General features: G+C 41.3%; 1 protein-coding gene across 11 annotated transcripts in view; it reads right to left on the reverse strand.

Annotated features, from left to right (window-relative positions):
- Nt5c2 (5'-nucleotidase, cytosolic II) overlaps positions 1-18,207 on the reverse strand; it is a 129,959-nt gene that overhangs the window by 7,197 nt on the left and 104,555 nt on the right. For 7 of the 11 annotated variants that reach the window (XM_006983327.4, XM_076563255.1, XM_042264863.2 and 4 more), the window contains 7 exons: positions 10,480-10,597; positions 9,400-9,495; positions 4,333-4,424; positions 4,140-4,197; positions 3,050-3,143; positions 1,977-2,030; positions 213-296 (listed from right to left, as the gene is read on the reverse strand). In XM_006983327.4, coding sequence (XP_006983389.2) covers positions 213-296; positions 1,977-2,030; positions 3,050-3,143; positions 4,140-4,197; positions 4,333-4,424; positions 9,400-9,495; positions 10,480-10,597 — 596 coding nt within the window. Of the gene's footprint in view, positions 1-212; positions 297-1,976; positions 2,031-3,049; positions 3,144-3,835; positions 3,966-4,139; positions 4,198-4,332; positions 4,425-9,399; positions 9,496-10,479; positions 10,598-15,213; positions 15,273-18,207 lie in introns of those variants that run through there. The other 4 variants (XM_076563258.1, XM_076563257.1, XM_076563259.1 and 1 more) reach the window with 2 other exon arrangements.

Raw genomic sequence — 18,207 nt, forward strand, 5'->3', positions numbered from 1 at the left:
GAGAAGCCATTCTATCAGCACAAATCTATTAAATAACTCTCCAAATTAAAATCTTTAAATAGCCACCATGAAAGTAAAAAAACGAATGCTTAGGAAATTCCGGGACTTCCAGCATGTCCCTTATCCCCCACACTCAGAGGCTCCAGTGTTGTCACGGTTCTTTAGGTCAATGCCCTTCCCTGTGTAAGCAAACGAAGACATTAAGTACTTACATCTGTGTATTTATAGTCACTGTTAGTGGCAAGAAACACTTTCCCTACTTCCTTCATCCGGCTCAGAAGCAATGGCAATTTCCCCTGAAACGGTGACAAAATACTTCAGTGTTGTGTGTGTACAGTTTAGTCAGAGTGGGAGTCTGCTCAAATACGAATAGCGTAATTAAGTCTTTTAAGGATTAGTTGGTTGGTTTCAGAATTCTGTGTTTAAAAGGCCACATTATTAGGTTTTTAAAGTATATATATTTATATATTACATACTTTACATAGGTCATAATAAGTATATGGTCACTAACAAAAGATCTTTACTATCCTCATGTCTGCTTCTGGAAAGTTTAAATTACTGGGTGATTCCTCAAGTATAGGATTTAAGTATGCTAAAGATCAGAAGTTGATTTTAAACTGTACCAAAATTCTATACAGAGATTATGAGATAGTCCACCACACACACTGTGGCTTTAGAAAGCACTTTGCAGAATAAAGTGATGGATGCAGGTGCTACCTAGAAACACCCACACGCAACTGAAGAGATGAGCAAAGTGTAACAACCGATGTGCCTAGCAACAAAATCACCCCTTCCTCCTTTTCTCAAACTGTTCAACTCTTCAGTGTCCCTTCCTGAAGCAATAAGGGAAGGAGAGGTCAACACAAGGGGACAGGACAGTGACACAAATCCTGAGAAATTATCACTGCATTCTGCTTTTACTCTATAGGAAAGTAAGTCATTGCATCTTGGGACTCTGTATGTGTATAGATGGGTTTTTTTCTTAATTTATTTTTAAGTATGTATCTGTGTGTGGTATGTGGACATAAGTATGGGTGCCTGTAGAGGCTGGAGGCATTAGGTCTACCAGGAGTTGGAGTTGCAGGTAGTTGTGAATCTACCTGATAAAGGTGCTATGACTTGAACTTGGGTCTTCTGAAAGAACAGAAAATGCTCTTAACCACTACTAACTCTCCAGCCCATGGGGAAAAATTAAAAGACAAAAAAAAAAAAAAAAAAAAAAACCAACCCAAAAACCAACCCAAAACAGTTCTGAGGCTCATACCTAAGACCTTGCGCACACTAGTGCTCTACCGCTGAGCTACACAACTAGTCTATTACTTTGTTTTAAACAATTTCAGCCTCACAGAAAAGTTGTGATTACACACAAACACACACACACACACACACTTCCAATGCATTCCTTATAGTAACACTGTAGCATAATTATAAAAAATTTAAAAACATTAGTGCAATGCTATGAACTAGAGCTATTTTCAAAGTATCCACTAATCTCTAATGTCTCTTAAATCTGTGCTCAACATTCTTTGCTAACAGGGTAAAAACACTTTAACAAGTCACAACCATGAATGTTCTTAATGGATCAATCGCAGTGCTTAAGATCTGAGTGTGAGTCTTGGCTATTTACTAACTGTGTGGCCTTCCACATGATGTTTAAGTATTTCTTTATTCCAAAGTGCATCTATAAAAGAAGTAACAACAGAGTCTAACGTATGGTTCTATGAGGACTAGATAGTATAAAGCATCAATCACACCATGACGACATGCACATGGTGACCCTCAAGCTGCTATCATTAGAGCTAACATAAACTAAACACTGTGTCTTCTTGCTTCTCAGCAAACAGGGAAAACTATTAAAACGACACACTGGTAGAGATCTCTGTGATTGCGCTACAAGTGTCTTTCCTTGTCTATGTCACAACAAACGGACTCATCACTCACTTCACCATGCAGATTTATCTCCCCTCAGTACTCACATCTTTGACTACATACTTCTCAAGATTTTCAACCGTCTTTTCCTTAAGGGAGCCCTGGAAGAAAGGAAAAGAAGTAAGAAAAGAGGTTTTTATCTACTTAAAAAAAAGGGGGGGAGGGGGGTAAGTTCTTGTTCCGTAGCCCAGGCTGGTCTTGGACTCATGATCCTCCTGTCCCAGCCTCCCAAGTGCTGAGATTACAGATGTAAGATATCATGCCCACCTCACAAATTGAGGTTCTTTCTCTGAAACAAAGCCTCATTTTGTAATCCAGGCTGGCCTTGACCTTGTACAGTGTCTGGGATTGTGGGTATGCCACCACACCTGACCTATAAATCTGTTTTTAACTTTTACTAGAAAACTTGTGCTTACTATCAAACAAATAGATCCATGTTTATCAAAGTGAAAAACTTAAAGGACAAAAGAAGACTTCAAATATAAAATTATTCATATTTTAAATTAGAAATTAAGAGACATTTCCTATTAAAGTTTATAGTAAATATCAATCAAGTACTAACTAGCTGATATTATTAGGCAAGTAGGAGTTATTGGATAACATTTAAATGGGCTGTCATCCACAAAAAACGTAACTATAATTTCATATACTAAAAGCCTTCTAAATAAGTTTCAGAAATGCAAACAGTAAAATCTAACACTGAGCCTCAGGACTGAGAAAGACTGTCAGCATAGTCAGACAGGAACAGGAGGCAAATCTCTCTTAACCCCTTTAAGATTTTCAGAATAATTTATTTTTCTGTTAATGTGCATGAGTGTTTGGCCTGCATCATGTCTGTGAACCACTTGAGTGCTGGGTGCCCAGAGAGACCAGAAGAGGGCGTCAGATCCCTGGGCACTGAAGTTACAAATGGTTATGAACTGCCATGTGGGTGCTGGGTACTGAACTGGGATCCTCTGCAAGAGCAACCAGTGCTTCTAACTTCTAAACCCTCTCTCCAGCCCTCTCCACTTTCCTTTTTAAAAGGAGGCACATTCTGCTCTGTTTCCACCTGCTAAGTTTGTATCAGACCATAATCTGTGCCAGAGGAAAGGCACGTGAGGCAGCAGCTTCCAAGTACCTTGTAATGGACCCAGTCAACCGCATCCCTCACATCTTGGAACATGCTCCGGTAGGACATAAAGAGGTCCCCATCTTTAAATCCTGTGTCACAACTACAGAAAAATGAAAAGAACATGACAGGGAATCCAAACGAGAGTAAATACAATGAGTGTCCAAACTGACCAAGGGACTAACAAAGGTTCCACATCACATGGTACAGGCTGTGGTCAACTAGGAATTGCCCCTAATCAAAATTCAGCTGAGCATTATAAATGGCCAGAATATTGTATAGATGGAATATAATAATTGTGAGTAAATACAAGGGGGCAGAATAATATACTGGATGGAAACTAAAAGGCCAAGGTCCCCAAATACCAAGTTTGTCACTTATAAACAGGTTCTCGCTAAACAGACATTTAGAACAGAGGTTCTTCTACCCCAATCTTTCTGGCATTGTCCCTAGGTACAAAGATGCTGTTCACTTCTATCTGTGACTCAGTTTTCCACCAAGTTTAGTGCCCTGAGTGGGTAGCCGCAGGGAAGAAGTTAGCACACTCCAGCACAGAAGGCTGCTCCACATCAAGCAATGGCAACACAACTCCCCCAAAAGGAAACGCTAACCTGTGCAGGACTTAAGTCAAAACTCTGCTTTAAGAAAAATGAACAGTATTCACTCCTTGATGAAACCTTGCTGGGCCTGGGAATGAAACTAAATGGCCATCCCTGAGTGGCTCCTGGCAGCTGCTGTGAAATGAGTTGGGGGTTTTAGTGTAACTCTGCTTGGACAGATAATCACCACACAAACCTCCCACTCAGGTGTCACACTTAGCACCTCTGCTGGCCGTCTTCACTCCCAGGAGAAGCCAATCAGAAGTGGTCCCTTCCAAACATGGCTGCAGCACACTGGCAAGAAGAGGGGCCGTGTGGGAGGTGAGAGCCTGCATGGAGCTGCTGCTGCTGTCCATCTCTCAGGCTGGCAATGTAGCATCTCTCACTAGCACTAAATTCACTTTAGAAAAGCAGAAAAGACCTACAATGGCCAGTTCTCTAAAACCCTGTTCATTAATTTAAAAATCAACTGGATAAAGAAAACTGTAGTACAAACATACCTGGTGTATCTTGGACAATTAGTAAAAAAATCTACGAGGCAGGCCAACAGGTAGGTCTCTGAAAAAGGAAGAATGGATATGAATAAGCTGTAAGTAAAATAATCAAGTTGATTTAATTAGCTCCCTTGAGTAACAACAAGTGGTCCTGGGAGGAAGGACAGACAGTATGTAGAGTAAGCAGAGGGTGCTCTACCTGGAAGATTGAATAATGTGTTCAGAATGTAAAACCGTTCAGTGTCATCTCGTTGGATAAATTTATTTGGATACTGCTCTCTAGTTTCTGGTCTGCAAGAAAATTTTAAGAATTAATTGACATATAAAAAGTTAACATGTTAACGCTAGGAAATAGTCATTATTCAAATTTTTACTAAAGCATTTTGATGGCTATGTGCAAGAGTGTTCAGATATTAAGTCTGGGCAGCTATGAAGATGACCAGGCTCAGGTGAGCCCTTGAAGAGCCCTCTTCACAGACAACACTCAGGTCCTCACTGTGCTGGGGAGGTACATCAAGAACATACAACCCAACACTCACTACAATAACGCGGGGAGGAACGGTAAGACTAAGGGAAACCATTCCACTTAAGCGGTTTAAGGGAAACAGCTCCTAAACAAGGGGCTCACCCCGTCCTCCCAGCACTGACAGCCTGGTCAGCACAGGCCCTCCAGGCCATCCAGCGCACCACAGTGAAACCCTGCCTCAGAATTAATAAGTCAATAAATGAAATAAAGAAATAAATAGATTCAAAGTAGCAGGAGGTGAATGTGGAGAGAGTGGCAAGGAAAATCCAGAAAGGATCCGTGTAGGGGTGTATTGGCTTCTCTGCCAACACTTAGTGGACATTTGTGCTCCTGAATGAAGTTTAGAACAAAAAGCATGCTTTCCTTAGCCCATCTGAGCTGTGTTTTTCTCTGTTCCTCTTTACTGAAAGCAGGCCAACTTCTGAACTGACCTACTTAACTTGCAAGGCCCAGTTCCTATCAGTAAAGTGCTTGTCACCCAAACATGAGAAACTTGTGTTAAGAACCCAATACCCACGTAAATGCCAAGCATTGCAGTATGTGCCTGTAACCCTAGCAACGAGGAAAGAAGGGTGGAGACAGAGGAGGGGAATTATCTGGCTACTCATTTCAGACAAAGCAGTGAGCTCCAGAGACACTCTACCTCACAAAATAAGATGGAGTGACTGAGAAAGACACCTGCCACCAACCCCTGGCCTGCATGTACATACATATCCCCACAAAGAAGCTTGGAGAGTGAAATGAAAGTCTTTAGAAAGAGGAAGGCATTAATAAAAAGAATCTAAGAGTAAAAAGTCTAAAATACATACAAATATAATTCTCATAATAAAAGATTCACCAATACCAAGAAAACCAAATTTAAAGCTTATACTTAAGTGCAAGTTGGGCGAATTCCTATTTAAGTTACTTAACTTCCAATGGTATGAGCTCCAGTTAGGACATAAAATCATACAAGGTTTAGTCACCCTGTTTATCATCCTTATGAAACAGAATCTCCGTTAAATAAAGAATCAATAGAGAGCCACCTCTTTGGCCTGCAGGCAGAAGCAAGCAGCGCTAACAGACCCTCACTCCAGTTCGGGCCTCAGACAAACACAGGTGCAGTTCCTTTCTAGCAATCACAACTCAAACTGACTGATCAATGTGGTCAGCCATTACATTTCCGGCCAGGGGAAGGTGGCATCTTAACAAAAGGAAGTCTCTGGACTGGAAAGAGAGCAGTCACAGTCCTGAGGCCTGTGGCGTCGTGACACAGTGACAACCAGACGGGCGTGCTCTCCCAGCCTCATCGCCACTGCACGGTAGAACCATGTCCTCCACGCTGTCCTCTTCCCTGAGACCCTTCCTTTGATTCTAAGGACTGTGGCGTGCTAAGCTTGAATGACTCTGCACTACTCACAAATCACTTATTTCAGAAATACTATCAAAAGTATTTCCAAAGGAGCTACTTTGAAGCTTTATAGGGGGAACATAGCAGATTGATGATCGTGTTATTTGTGTAAGATAATGTCTTATGTTGCCCAGACTGGCCTATGTAGCCAAGGATGCTTGAACCCCTAGTCCTGCTATGACTACAGACGTGGACCACCACCCCTAGCTTAGGCTTGGACATCTTGAATTAGTAAGTTCGGTTGTAAAACAAATTTACTGAAATGTATTCATTGTTTTCCCTCTACCTTCTTTTCAACTAACAACTACAGCAATGAAATAAATCCCTTTCAGACTTAAAGAGAACCCTGAATAACAATGACAGTGTCTGACCATGAATGAGCTTAGGTTGGTGATGCTACATGTCATTATTTTCTTTCTAAATCCTGCTTCCTTATACAAAATCACCCTTTAAAGTGACAGAGGTACATACACAGCCTTCCTGGCCTGCTCAGAGAGGCCAGGGTGAACGTGCACGTCACTTCATTCTCACAAGTACGCTGAGACATCTTTGAGCCTGTGTTATGTAATAACGCTTGTTGAATAGCACTGTACCAGGTGCTCCAATTCTAAGTGGGACACAGCTATGACTTCAGATTGAGAGGATGTTCTGACACAATTTCAGTTACAAGAAAAAGCATTTGCCAAAAACATTGTCTTTTTACTTATCCCAATATGACGGTGATGACTTTACCACTTTACCATTAAGAATAAGTAATTCAGAAAAATTACATGAAAGGATGTTTTCATTTCAAGTTGCAGCTATGATTCTAATACAGTTTCAAATTGTATTATATATATATAATATAAATTTTTAAAAACTATATATATATACGTGAATGTTCTACCTGCATGTACATATGTACATGCATCATGTGCATGCTAGGTGCCTGTGGAAGCCAGAGAAGGGCATCAGATCCCTTGGAACTGGAGTTACAAATGGTTATGAGCCACGGTGTGGGTGCTGGGAACTGAACCTAGATCCTTTGCAAGTGCACAAGTGCTCTTACTCACTGAACCTTCTCTCCAGCCCCAAACTGTGTGTTTTGTTTTATTTATTTATTTATTTATTTGTTCGTTCATTCATTCATTCATTTATTTTTTTTTTTTTTTTTTTTTTTTTGGTTTTTCGAGACAGGGTTTCTCTTGTGTAGCTTTGCGCCTTTCCTGGAGCTCACTTGGTAGCCCAGGCTGGCCTCGAACTCACAGAGATCCGCCTGCCTCTGCCTCCCGAGTGCTGGGATTAAAGGCGTGCGCCACCACCGCCCGGCCTCATTCATTTATTTTTGAGACAGGATCTCTCTATTATATAGCCCTGGCTGTGCTGGAACTCATTCTATAGACCAGGCTGGCCTCGAACTCACAGAGGCCCATCTGCCTCTGACTCCTGAGTGCTGGGATTAAAGGTGTGCAGCACTACCATCTGGCAACTGTGGTTTATTTTAAATAAAAAACTTGGGATGTTTCACCAAAAAAAGCCAGAAAACAAAAACAACAACAAAAATCCTAAGTAGATACTGTTTCTTACCAGGGGAGAAACTCCCACCTGAGTAAGCCATGGAAATCGTATAAAGCCATGTCGTTTGGTTTAAGATCAGTGCCCTTCCTCTTCTCACTCTGCCGCCTTCTTCTTCCTTTTGAGGGTCAAACTCAGACCTCCTTACCCTCTGAATAAATGTTCTATAATCCAACTGTCCTCTACTGCCCCATCTTCCCATCCTTTTTTTGTTTATTTACTTATTTACTCTTTTGAGAGAGGGTTTCTCTGCAGAGCCCTGGCTGTCCTGGAATTCACTGTGTCTGCCTGCCTGTGTCTCACAGTGCTGACATCTAAGGCACATACCACCACACTCAGCCTTTCTCCCCACTTTTCTGACTCCTGAGATGGGTCTTGTTATACTACCCAGGCCCCGGCATGGAACTCCTGAACTCAAGAATCCTGTCTCAGCTTTCAGAGTAGTTAGTACCATGGGCAAGCGTTCTTGTGCCTGGCATACCTTGTACTTAGGGTCTCTTGTATTTTTAACCCTGTGTTTTAAAATGTTTTCATTATATAAATGTCTGGAGATAGTCATTCAAAGATTAAAATGTACTAGATAATTAAAATCTCAGTTATTTAAATTGTTATATAGTTCAAAAAATTTCAAACGACTTTTATATGCATATCTCTCCTGTATTAAAAAGGAAAAATAAAAATCTTAGAACTTGGGCTGGAGAGATGGCTCAGTGGTTAAGAGCACTGGCTGTTCTTCCAGAGGACCTGGGTTCAATTCCTAGCACCCACATGGCAGCTCACGACTGTCTGTAACTCCAGTTCCAGGGTATCTGACACCCTCATGCAGGCAAAACACCAATGCACATAAATTAAAAAAAAAAAAAAAAATCCTAGAACTTGGTAAAGTATGTGCCTGTAAGACGAATTGCTAAACGGTCTTATTAATAAAAAACCCAGAGCCAGATATTGGGGCTAAAACTGAGAGATCAGAGGAATAGGACAAGCCACAGCCAACCTCACCTCACCAACTCCTCAGTCTCCAAAGAGAGCTACTTCTCGCATATCCATGCCTATATGCCTTTCTGTTCTGCATCTCACTTCCTCTCTCCGCCCAGCTACATCACTTCCTATCTGTCTGTACAGACTTCCAGACCTTTATGATCAACTAGTGCAGGGATTAAAGGCGTGTGCCACCATGCCTGGTTCTGTTCCCAGTATGGCCCTGACTCACAGGATTAAAGGTGTGTGCTACCACTGTCTGGTCTCTATGTCTAATCTAGTGGCTATTCTGTTCTCTGACCCCAGATAAGTTTAACTGGGGAACACAATGTATCACCACATGTGCCATATGGGCATAAGGACCTGAAATCAAGTGTGAGATCCTACATACTAAAACAAAGGGTACAGAGGCACACACCTGCAACCCCAGCTCTGAGACGGTAGACACTGCTCAATTCCCAGGCTCCATGACCAGCTATCCTAGCCTATTGCCCCAAACCCTGAGACTCTGTCTCAAAAAACAAGGTAGAAGGGGCCTAATGTTAGAACTTTCTGTGCAAACCTGCCGACTACATTCAACCCTTGGAAGGACCGAAAGTGGAAGGGAAAAAACTAACTTCTAAAGTTGTCCTGAGATCTCCTCTTACACACTGCGACACGTGTGCACACTCACACATACACACACATTAATAATAAAGGAAGATGGACACCCAAGGGTGAATGACACCCAAGGTTGGCCTGGGGTACATGTGTGTATACATGCATGCATACACACACACATACATACTAAAAAGAGGCTAAGGGTTCTTTGTACTTACCCTCTTATGAAGTTAAATCCATGTGCACAAACCAAGAGGTTTCCATAGGCATCAACTTTCAAAAGATTTCCATAGAGTGTGTCAAAGACAAGTCCTCTACATAAAAATGAAGACATTGATAGTGCAAGGTAAGACATGCTACAATCTTATGCACTTAATCACCACACAAGAATTTCAGTTATGTCCCCAAACAAAATAACCATATATGCTAAGTGAATGAATGTATTTAAAAAGATACATCACATTACTGGAGACACAGCTCAGTTGTACTACATAGGCAAGTGTTCATCCATCCCGGCACTTGTGGAGGCAGATGGACAGTCAGAGGGAGATGGATCTCAGAGCAACTAATACTTACTCCGCGTATGTAATAATCACAACTGTTTTGGGTTAGGAGCAAGGGTTCAATCAAACAAGCGTAACTAACTACCCTTCCTCTTAAGACAGCTGCTAGCTCTACAACAGTCCTTGAATTTCTTTGGACATTGACCTGCTTGCATGTCCCTGCATCGAATGTTGCACACTGGGCAACTGTGATAGTATTTCAAACAAATGTCTTTCATAATATTAACTCTTCCTATCAAAGCCAGAAAAGCAGAGCGCCAAAAGGTTTTTCCCACAAGTTAAATGTATTAGCAAAACATACAGCTGCCCTCCAGAAGTCAGGAGGGCAGACAGGACACCTATAGCCATCTTTAGCCGTAACAACCCCCTTCCTTACCCATCAGTGGGGCATCAAGAGCACAAGGAGCTGAGCACTAAGTGCCTGAGAGTCTGATGCAGGAGGAGCGAGTCTGAGGCCAGCCTAGGATACAAACATGTTGAGAGAGAAGAGGGAGGAGAATGGGGTGAGGAAAAGAGGGGAAGGGGAAGGCAAGAGGAGGGAGGAAGGAGGGGCAGAGAAAGAAGAGAGAACACAAAAGAGATAGGAGTGTGACAACTGAGTAGATGCATGGAAAGTTCTGGTAATTTTTAAATCAATTACTTATTTTTGTAGGGACAGTTTGCAGATAAGTTTGGAATTTACAATTTTGGGACAGAGGAAGTAATTTTTAATCCAAAAATACCTTGAAATTTTACCTGGTAGGGAATGTAGAATCATATGCAAAACTGAGCAGCTCCTGGGGATAGCCGATGGAAACGAGTCTCTCCACAGTAAGCTCAAAGCCAAGGGATTCGTATTCCGGAGATTTGTACACTGCACGAAGAGGAAGTTCATTAGTCAGCAAGAACAGCCCAGGAAGAGAGGCCAAATGAATGTGTCTCTCTCTACTCTTTCCCAACTCCTCTTTCCTTCTCCCTCAAAGCTTTTCTGAAGAATACCCAGTAATTAAAGACATTCAACCATTAGCAGAAACAGGTTCTGTCAGAACAGTTATAGCCTGCTGTAAACATTTTTCCTGTGTCTCCTCTTTGACCCCACAATTTAGTGCGGGGCCGGGAGGGAACCTAACTGTACACAGCTATGACATTAACTATGAGACTGATAAATAGCAAACTAGTTAGAGAGGTAGGTATTTGTTGAAGGCGTTAACCACAACTGATGCAGCAATATTCAGAACGAGTTTTTCCCCCTTATCTTTATACTTTAATTTTAGCTTTTTCTGGTAGTTGCTCTGTGGTCTTCTAATCAGTATCTCTGCTCTACCTGCCAAATGTTCTCAGCCCAAACAACTGCTAGGCTTAACATTGCTGCAACCTTCAAAACCATAGTTGGCAAGTATCATTGCAAACAAACCATAAGAAAACATACCTACCTAAGACAATTAGGAAAATCTAGTTTGTGAACCAGGAATTAGACATTAAATTTTGACTCATCAGACATGGTTACTATGGTCACAGCAGGCAGATAATGCAAGTGTGTGTGTGTGTGTGTGTGTGTGTGTGTGTGTGTGTGTGTAAAAGTTACTTATTTCTCCTAACCTGCTTCAGAAACATACTGTTTATTACAAGCAAATAACATGGGTTTCAGGCTATGGGGTTTCCTTTTACTATGTCTACAATTTTTACACAATGGAAAAACTTGAGCGTTATCACTGCAGCTCAACAATAAAATGTTACTCCTTCAAATATGCTTTTTCCAAATGAAATACTTAGGCTAGCAACCTTTCTCATCTCTAGGAGCAGGTAAGTCGCATTATAAATACCAATAAAATAAAAGACCTATTATTCCTCAATTCCAGCTAAGACAAAGATATCCACCCAGTTCTTAGTCTTAAAAAACTAGTCCCAACTCTTGTTACTGTATTGTTATATTTAGCCCATATTCAAACTGGATTTTGCCATCTGTTTTCCTATGTAAACTGGTACTGTTAGGTCTAAAATCTAACTCCTAACTGAGGTGGCCATACAACATGTCAAAGTGGAATCTGGTGGCCAGTCTCCCTCAGTCCCCCACCTCTACAGAGTCCTCCTGGCTGGCATACCCCACCCCCTACCCTGAACTGTCCAGCCCAGGGACTAAGCTGGGCCCCTTCTCCAGCTGCTCTTCTCTATGTACTATATAACCCAGCCATTTTGGCTACTCCAACTTTTTTTTTTTTTGCCTTTTGGTCTCGGTCTTCTGGTCTCCTAGCCTCCTTTCTCTTCCTCTCCCTTCTCATCACATGGCCTGAACCAGCTGACTGCTCATGTTCACTCTGGACTCCTCCTGTACTCTCTCTGTATCTATGATAAACCTTCACCTCAATCCCTTAGGAGCAGCCATGTCCTTTTGCTTCTTTTTTCATTCAGGTACTAACACTTTAAAGAGTAAAACTCATCTACCTTCTTGCAAAAATGATCTTTTAGAGAGCATTTTCTGGAAATATATAAAAGAAACTAATACTGGTTGTATCCAAAGGCAGGAACTGAATGGCTAAGACAAGAAAGGCAGGAAACATCCAGATGCCTCCGTACCTTTAAAAGGCACAGTATAATGGTCTATTCATCTATTTTCAAAGGTCAAGTTGAAAAACAATTTTAAAGCTGGCCTTTCAGAATCCTTCGGTCCACATCATCGTGCTACAAGAGGCTACAAATGCTGAGGAGACGGCTGAGCTGCAGCTTATCCGAGCCACGCAGGCAGCCTGCGCCACTGCTGCCCCAGAGGGAAGACTGACGGAACGCTAACACTAACTCTGGCTCTTTTCAAAGGCAGCTAGACCTCTTTCCTCCCGTAATGTCCACTTTATCCTCCCTGTACTATGCCCCTCAAAGCCTTCGATGTGTAATTCCAAATCTGTATGCTGTCCCCTGTGGCAAAGGAAGTACTACACGTTCACATGAATCACTGAGTAAGAGCTGGTGACCAGTAAGGCCTGGTCCTCCTCCTCATACTGATTTACACCAAGAAAAACAACAAAACCCAGCATTCCTCACCTGTCTTCCCCAGCCATGATGGCACCCCAATTCCATGTAAACCTCCTTTTGATAATATTTTTAAAAACCCAAATCACTTCGCCATTCTAATAAAAATCTTACTTCAAAAACTATTTAAGGAAACAAAATTCGAGTACAGCTGACCTTTGTCTTCTAGAATCTGGCCCATGTGAAATATTTTTCAATTATTAATATTTCAAGAAGGATGATTTGACGAATATGCCATCAAATTAAACATTAAAACTAAACCTTCTTGTTCCCCCATTCTCCCAAACTCATCCCTAAATTGACAATTTTTTGTGGTCAGTGAGTTATGATGGATTAATTTGTCACTGAAAATTATGTCCATGAGACAATTTGAACTGAAGGTCAAATTAATTTAACATTCTAATTTTTGTTATTAAATTTTTAAAATTAAAATATAATTGTATAATTCCCCCGTCCTGTACTCCCTCCAAACCCCCCATGTCTCCTCCCCACCTCCTCTAAAATTGACGGCCTGCCTCTTTCGCTGTTGTTGTTGCATATATGTACACACAAACACATAAATCTATAAATGCAGCCTACTGAGTCTGCTCAGTATGGCTTGTGTGAATATGATTTCGAGGCTGACTACATTCTTTGTATTGGATAATCAATTAGGGGGCTACCCCTAGGAAAGGGTAATTCTCTACCAGGAGTCATTAGTTGCCTGTAGTTCTTGGTCTAAAGGTAGGACCTGTGAGATTTCTCACTTCTGCCTTAACATACTGTTCAGGTCTTGTTTAGGCAGCTATATTGTTGAGGTACCTATCATGTGTACAGCATCCCATCATACCTAAGGAGACCCATAATCTCATGGGTGAAAAAAATACACAAAAATAATTCTAAACCCTAAAATAACAACAACAACAAAAACCAAAATACCACATTTACGGTGTATTCAAAGGGCAGAACTTCTCAAATATTTAACTATGGAGACTTTCTATAAATTTCACCTTAGAAACACTAATCTTCCTTCCTCTAAGTGAGTTTGGAGCACTTCCCAGAATTACAATGTATCCTCCTCACTGGCTGACCTGAGCTAAAATTCAGGTGTACCGAGTCCGAGAATTCTTTGTGTTGGGTCTGTAACTATTGCTATGAACTTCTAGATTATGCAGGCCGCCAAAATGTAAGCTTGGATGCTGAAGCATGATATACTCTTCTAATTTCTTCCAACTGGGCCAGAACAGATAGGCTGCCCTAGTCTTGGGCAGAAATGGATTCATCACAGAGTCAAGTTCCTCTTTGACAAGACTATCTATTCCACTGAGCTCTATATTAATCAGCAAGACAGACAAGCTATTGACATCTCCTCACAAGCTTCTTGGATCATCATTTCAGCAGTGCACACTCCCAGGCCACTGAATCATCCGAGGAGAGCTCCCCGTAACACAGACACAGCTGAAGAAGCCACCACAACTGCAGTACAGAGCAGAGCTTTAGATGGTGCTTCTGAGTGCCCCTTGGGAGTAAACTCATATATTCTGGGATGGCTGCAAAATGTCCTGAAGCATATCCTCTAAAGATAAAGAAGCACTCAAGGCAGAGGCAGGCACACCTCCGTGAGTTCAAGGCTAGCCTGCTCTAATAGTAAGCCTTAGGTCACCCGAGGCTACTTAATGAGACCCTGTCTCAAAAAAAAAAAAAACAAAAAAAAAACAATGCACCCCCCCAATCCACCAGCAGGCCCTTTAAACTGGCCACAAATACCTGCAGAGACCAATCTATCCCCTCAGAGTGTGCAGTTCTATCTATGCCTTCCCATAGCTGCAAAAGCTCTAACTTCAGCTTTTCTCACAAAACTGTGGCCTCGAGCCTCACTCTTAACAACTTCCCATGGTTCCAATACCTGGCCAATGGTTTCAGAGTACAGATGATCTCCCATTAACTGCTCACTTATTCTCTGAGAAAATTCTGTGGCCTAGCCCAATTTACCCAAAATCCGAAAACAAAAAGAAACTGTTTTAAGGGCCAGAGTTCAAAAGAAATAGGAAAAAACAAAACAAACAAACAAACAACCCCCCCTTCAGCGCTAGGACAGCACACAGTGTTCTCAGGTTATGTAACAAGATTATAAAGAGAACAGGCAAAGCTTTGAAAGTTGAAGCTGCTGAGCGCATTTAAAGATATTCTTTGCTCAATAATCTGCAGGGAAAAGCAGCTCTTAAAAAATATCTGCACGCTGTGGGGATGAAGCTGTGGTCTGCTGAGTAGGAGCTGTTCACCCAACCAAAGCGGAGCTGACGTCAGTGGACGATGCTCCTTGATTAGGCAAAGTTTCTGCCAGGAGTCTGGAATGCTTATGCATCTTTTACCGCTGTCACCGAGACACACTGTGTAGACAGAAGCTTACAGAGTTCAGAAACTAAAGGGCAAACCTCTGCAGAGGCTCTAGCCCAGCGGGGGACGGCTGCCAAAATGAGAACTCACATGAGGCAGATGCAGGTAGTGTGTGCCACTCCAGTCTTGAAGGAGCTACACTGGCTCTCCTGTTAAAAACAAAACAAAGCAACACAACACAACAAAACAAAACAAAAACAAAAGCTGGTTTTAAAACTGTTGTGATGAGCTGGAACGGAGAGAGAACATTTGGAAATTGGTATTTATAGGAGTTACCACTGCCCTCCAATCTAGAATCCTCCAACCATCACTAAAATTGACTCTAATTGGCTATGAGAAAAACACAAGCATTGAAAATAAGAGTAAGTATTGTGTATTATTTCTTTCTCTGGCACCCTGAGTTAGGAACACAAGCCAAGCCTGATAATAAAATTTTAAGCCAAAATAGTCTTTTTGGTGTTGTTGTTTTCTTTTGGTTTTTAGAGACAGGGTTTCTTTGTAATAGTCCTAGCTGTCCAGGAACTAGCTCTGTAGACCAGGCTGACTTTGAACTCCCAGAGGTCCGTCTGCCTCTGCCTTCTGAGTGCTGGGATTAAAAGGTGTGCACCACCACCGCCCAGTCTCGTTCTCTTTAGCAGCTTTTAAGTTACTATTATAGAAACTGACTGGTAAATGGTACTTAGATTGAACTACATCACATAAGACTACTTTACATAAAGTAAACAAAAACCAAAGCAACCCCATCTTGCTTTCAAGTATCCACTTATGCTGAATCTCCCTATATCAATCTACCTTTCAACACCTAACTCTGTCATCTGGATATGCACCATATTAACTGCATGCTGCTAAAAATCTAACCATGTCTACATCTGGAATAAAAGAAAAATTTTAAAAACTTTTCATTTTGTCAATGTGTATTTTCTGCTCAGTAAGCAGAATTATAATACTGGATTTCAAGGTTAAACAAACATCCCAAAAGAACTGAGTTGAGTACACATGAGTACATCCTTATGTCTCACTTTATGGGTAGTCTTTGTCCCCAGACTCCTCTAAGTCCTGGGTTGTAGGTTTTTGTTTGCTTTTTATGTAAAAGGGAGATGGTAATCATAGGAATAGCATAAATGATTGAATGTAGTACCTAAAAATACTAAAGACATTGCAACTAGGAGAAACCATTTCTACCAGACAATATGAAATGCAATAATGCAGCCTGACCACCCAAGAAGAGTCATTTGCCTTTACACTGTATGTGAAATCAACATTAACATTCTTTCTATTTAGTTATTAGGTTATATGGCATTAGTCCTCTGTAATTATAACTAGAAAACACATTGATGAGCATTTCTGAAGGAGAAAATACTAATAAAATCTTTCTGGTCCACATAAACAGTTCTCAGAGGACCTTTTCTACTCATCAGAACTACCCAAGCAACTGTTGTAGTTGTTGTAACCCAGCAACAGACACAGGCAACAATTTTTCTCTAACCCCAGAAATTACAAATAATCTAAAAAGTTGGAAATTTCTTTAAACTACTTCAGTTTCAATTTGCATATAAAAAATAAAGAAGCTATATACCATGGAACACATTTAGTAATATTTTTAAACCTCCAAGCTACTAAATATGTAAGTAAGTAAAGTAAATAAGTGGGCTTTAAAATACTGCCAATATTTCTGTTCTTGAAAATCAAAATTAAATGGTAATTAAGAGACTTATTTGTTTAAAAGTACCAAGCCAGGGAGCAGGAGAAATGGTCCAGCAATTAAAAGCACTTCTTGCTCTTCCAGAGAACCCTAAGTTGAAGTCCTGGTACCCACATCACCTGTAACTCTAGCTCCAGGACCTCCAACACCTCTTCCCTTCTCCTCGGTTACCCACATGTAAGAAGCTTACATTCACACAGGCACATGCATACATTTTTAAAAAGTATTAAGCCAGACATGATGTCACATGCATGTACTGCTAGTATGTGAGAAGCTGAAGCAAGACTGTCTCAAGTTCAAAGCCAGCCAAGTCTACACAGTGAGCACCGGCCAGGTAGGGATACTAACGAAACTTTAACAAACATTAAGGCACGCAAGCAAGCAAACATACAAATAGGAGTATTAAAAGAACGCTTATTTTAAAAGAAAAAAAAGAATAACTTAAGTTGTTTTTTTTCCCCCTCAGAGTATCTACACATGTCTCGGGACCTTGTATCTTCAGTACTGTTTTTAATTGATATTTTTAAAATCAATGCATTTTTTTCCAAAAACAAATAGCCTTTAGTCTGAAGGCACTCACAGCTCATGCTATACTACAAGGATACACAAACAGGTGTTTTTAAGTTTCAGAAGATAACATGTTTTTAAAAGTAGAAACAGGGCCAAAAAGAAGCCAATTAACTCAGCCCAGGAAGCTGTCCCTTGAAAACTACGTATCCTTCAGCCAGGCTGACGAAGGTCCCTGATGCTGACATAGCTTACCTGACAACAGCCCTGACATTCAGACTCCACTAGCATCTTCCAACACCTATGTCACCGTCAGGAAGAGAATGAACATGAGCCTGTGAAGGGATTAGGGCGTGTCTTGCCTGGATGAAGAAGTGGCTATTCAACTAGAGCCGACTTGTTTGAGAGAACGAAAAGCAGCTGCTGCCAGCTTAGCTTTTTATCTCTCATCTTTCCGTTTTAAAATATAACCAATTAAACAAACATTAAACACACATTCTTTGAGCCAGCCTGTGGTCTGCCAGCTGAAGCAGGTCCATGCAGTATAATGTGCTAGCCTCTATTTTAGGTGACAGCTTCTAAGCATGGCTTTTGACCCATCTGCAGTTGTATAACTGGATGTGAGGCTAGAAAACCTTAGCAACGCTAAAAGGTTTCTGAATTCACAATGGCCAACCGTCAATCGAGAGTCAACTGTGATGCAGCACCTGAGGTGTATTAGGCATCGGCCACCATACTGCGTGAGAAGCCTTCACCGCAGACCCGTTCTAGACACATGGCACGTGCACTTTCCATGTGCATGCTGTCTCGCCACACAGCACACTGATATGAGACTGTATGTGCTCTAAGTTAGGGTTTTTACTGTACACACAGTT

This window comes from Peromyscus maniculatus, chromosome 1, assembly GCF_049852395.1.
Source record: "Peromyscus maniculatus bairdii isolate BWxNUB_F1_BW_parent chromosome 1, HU_Pman_BW_mat_3.1, whole genome shotgun sequence".
NCBI classification, from domain to species: domain Eukaryota; kingdom Metazoa; phylum Chordata; class Mammalia; order Rodentia; family Cricetidae; genus Peromyscus; species Peromyscus maniculatus.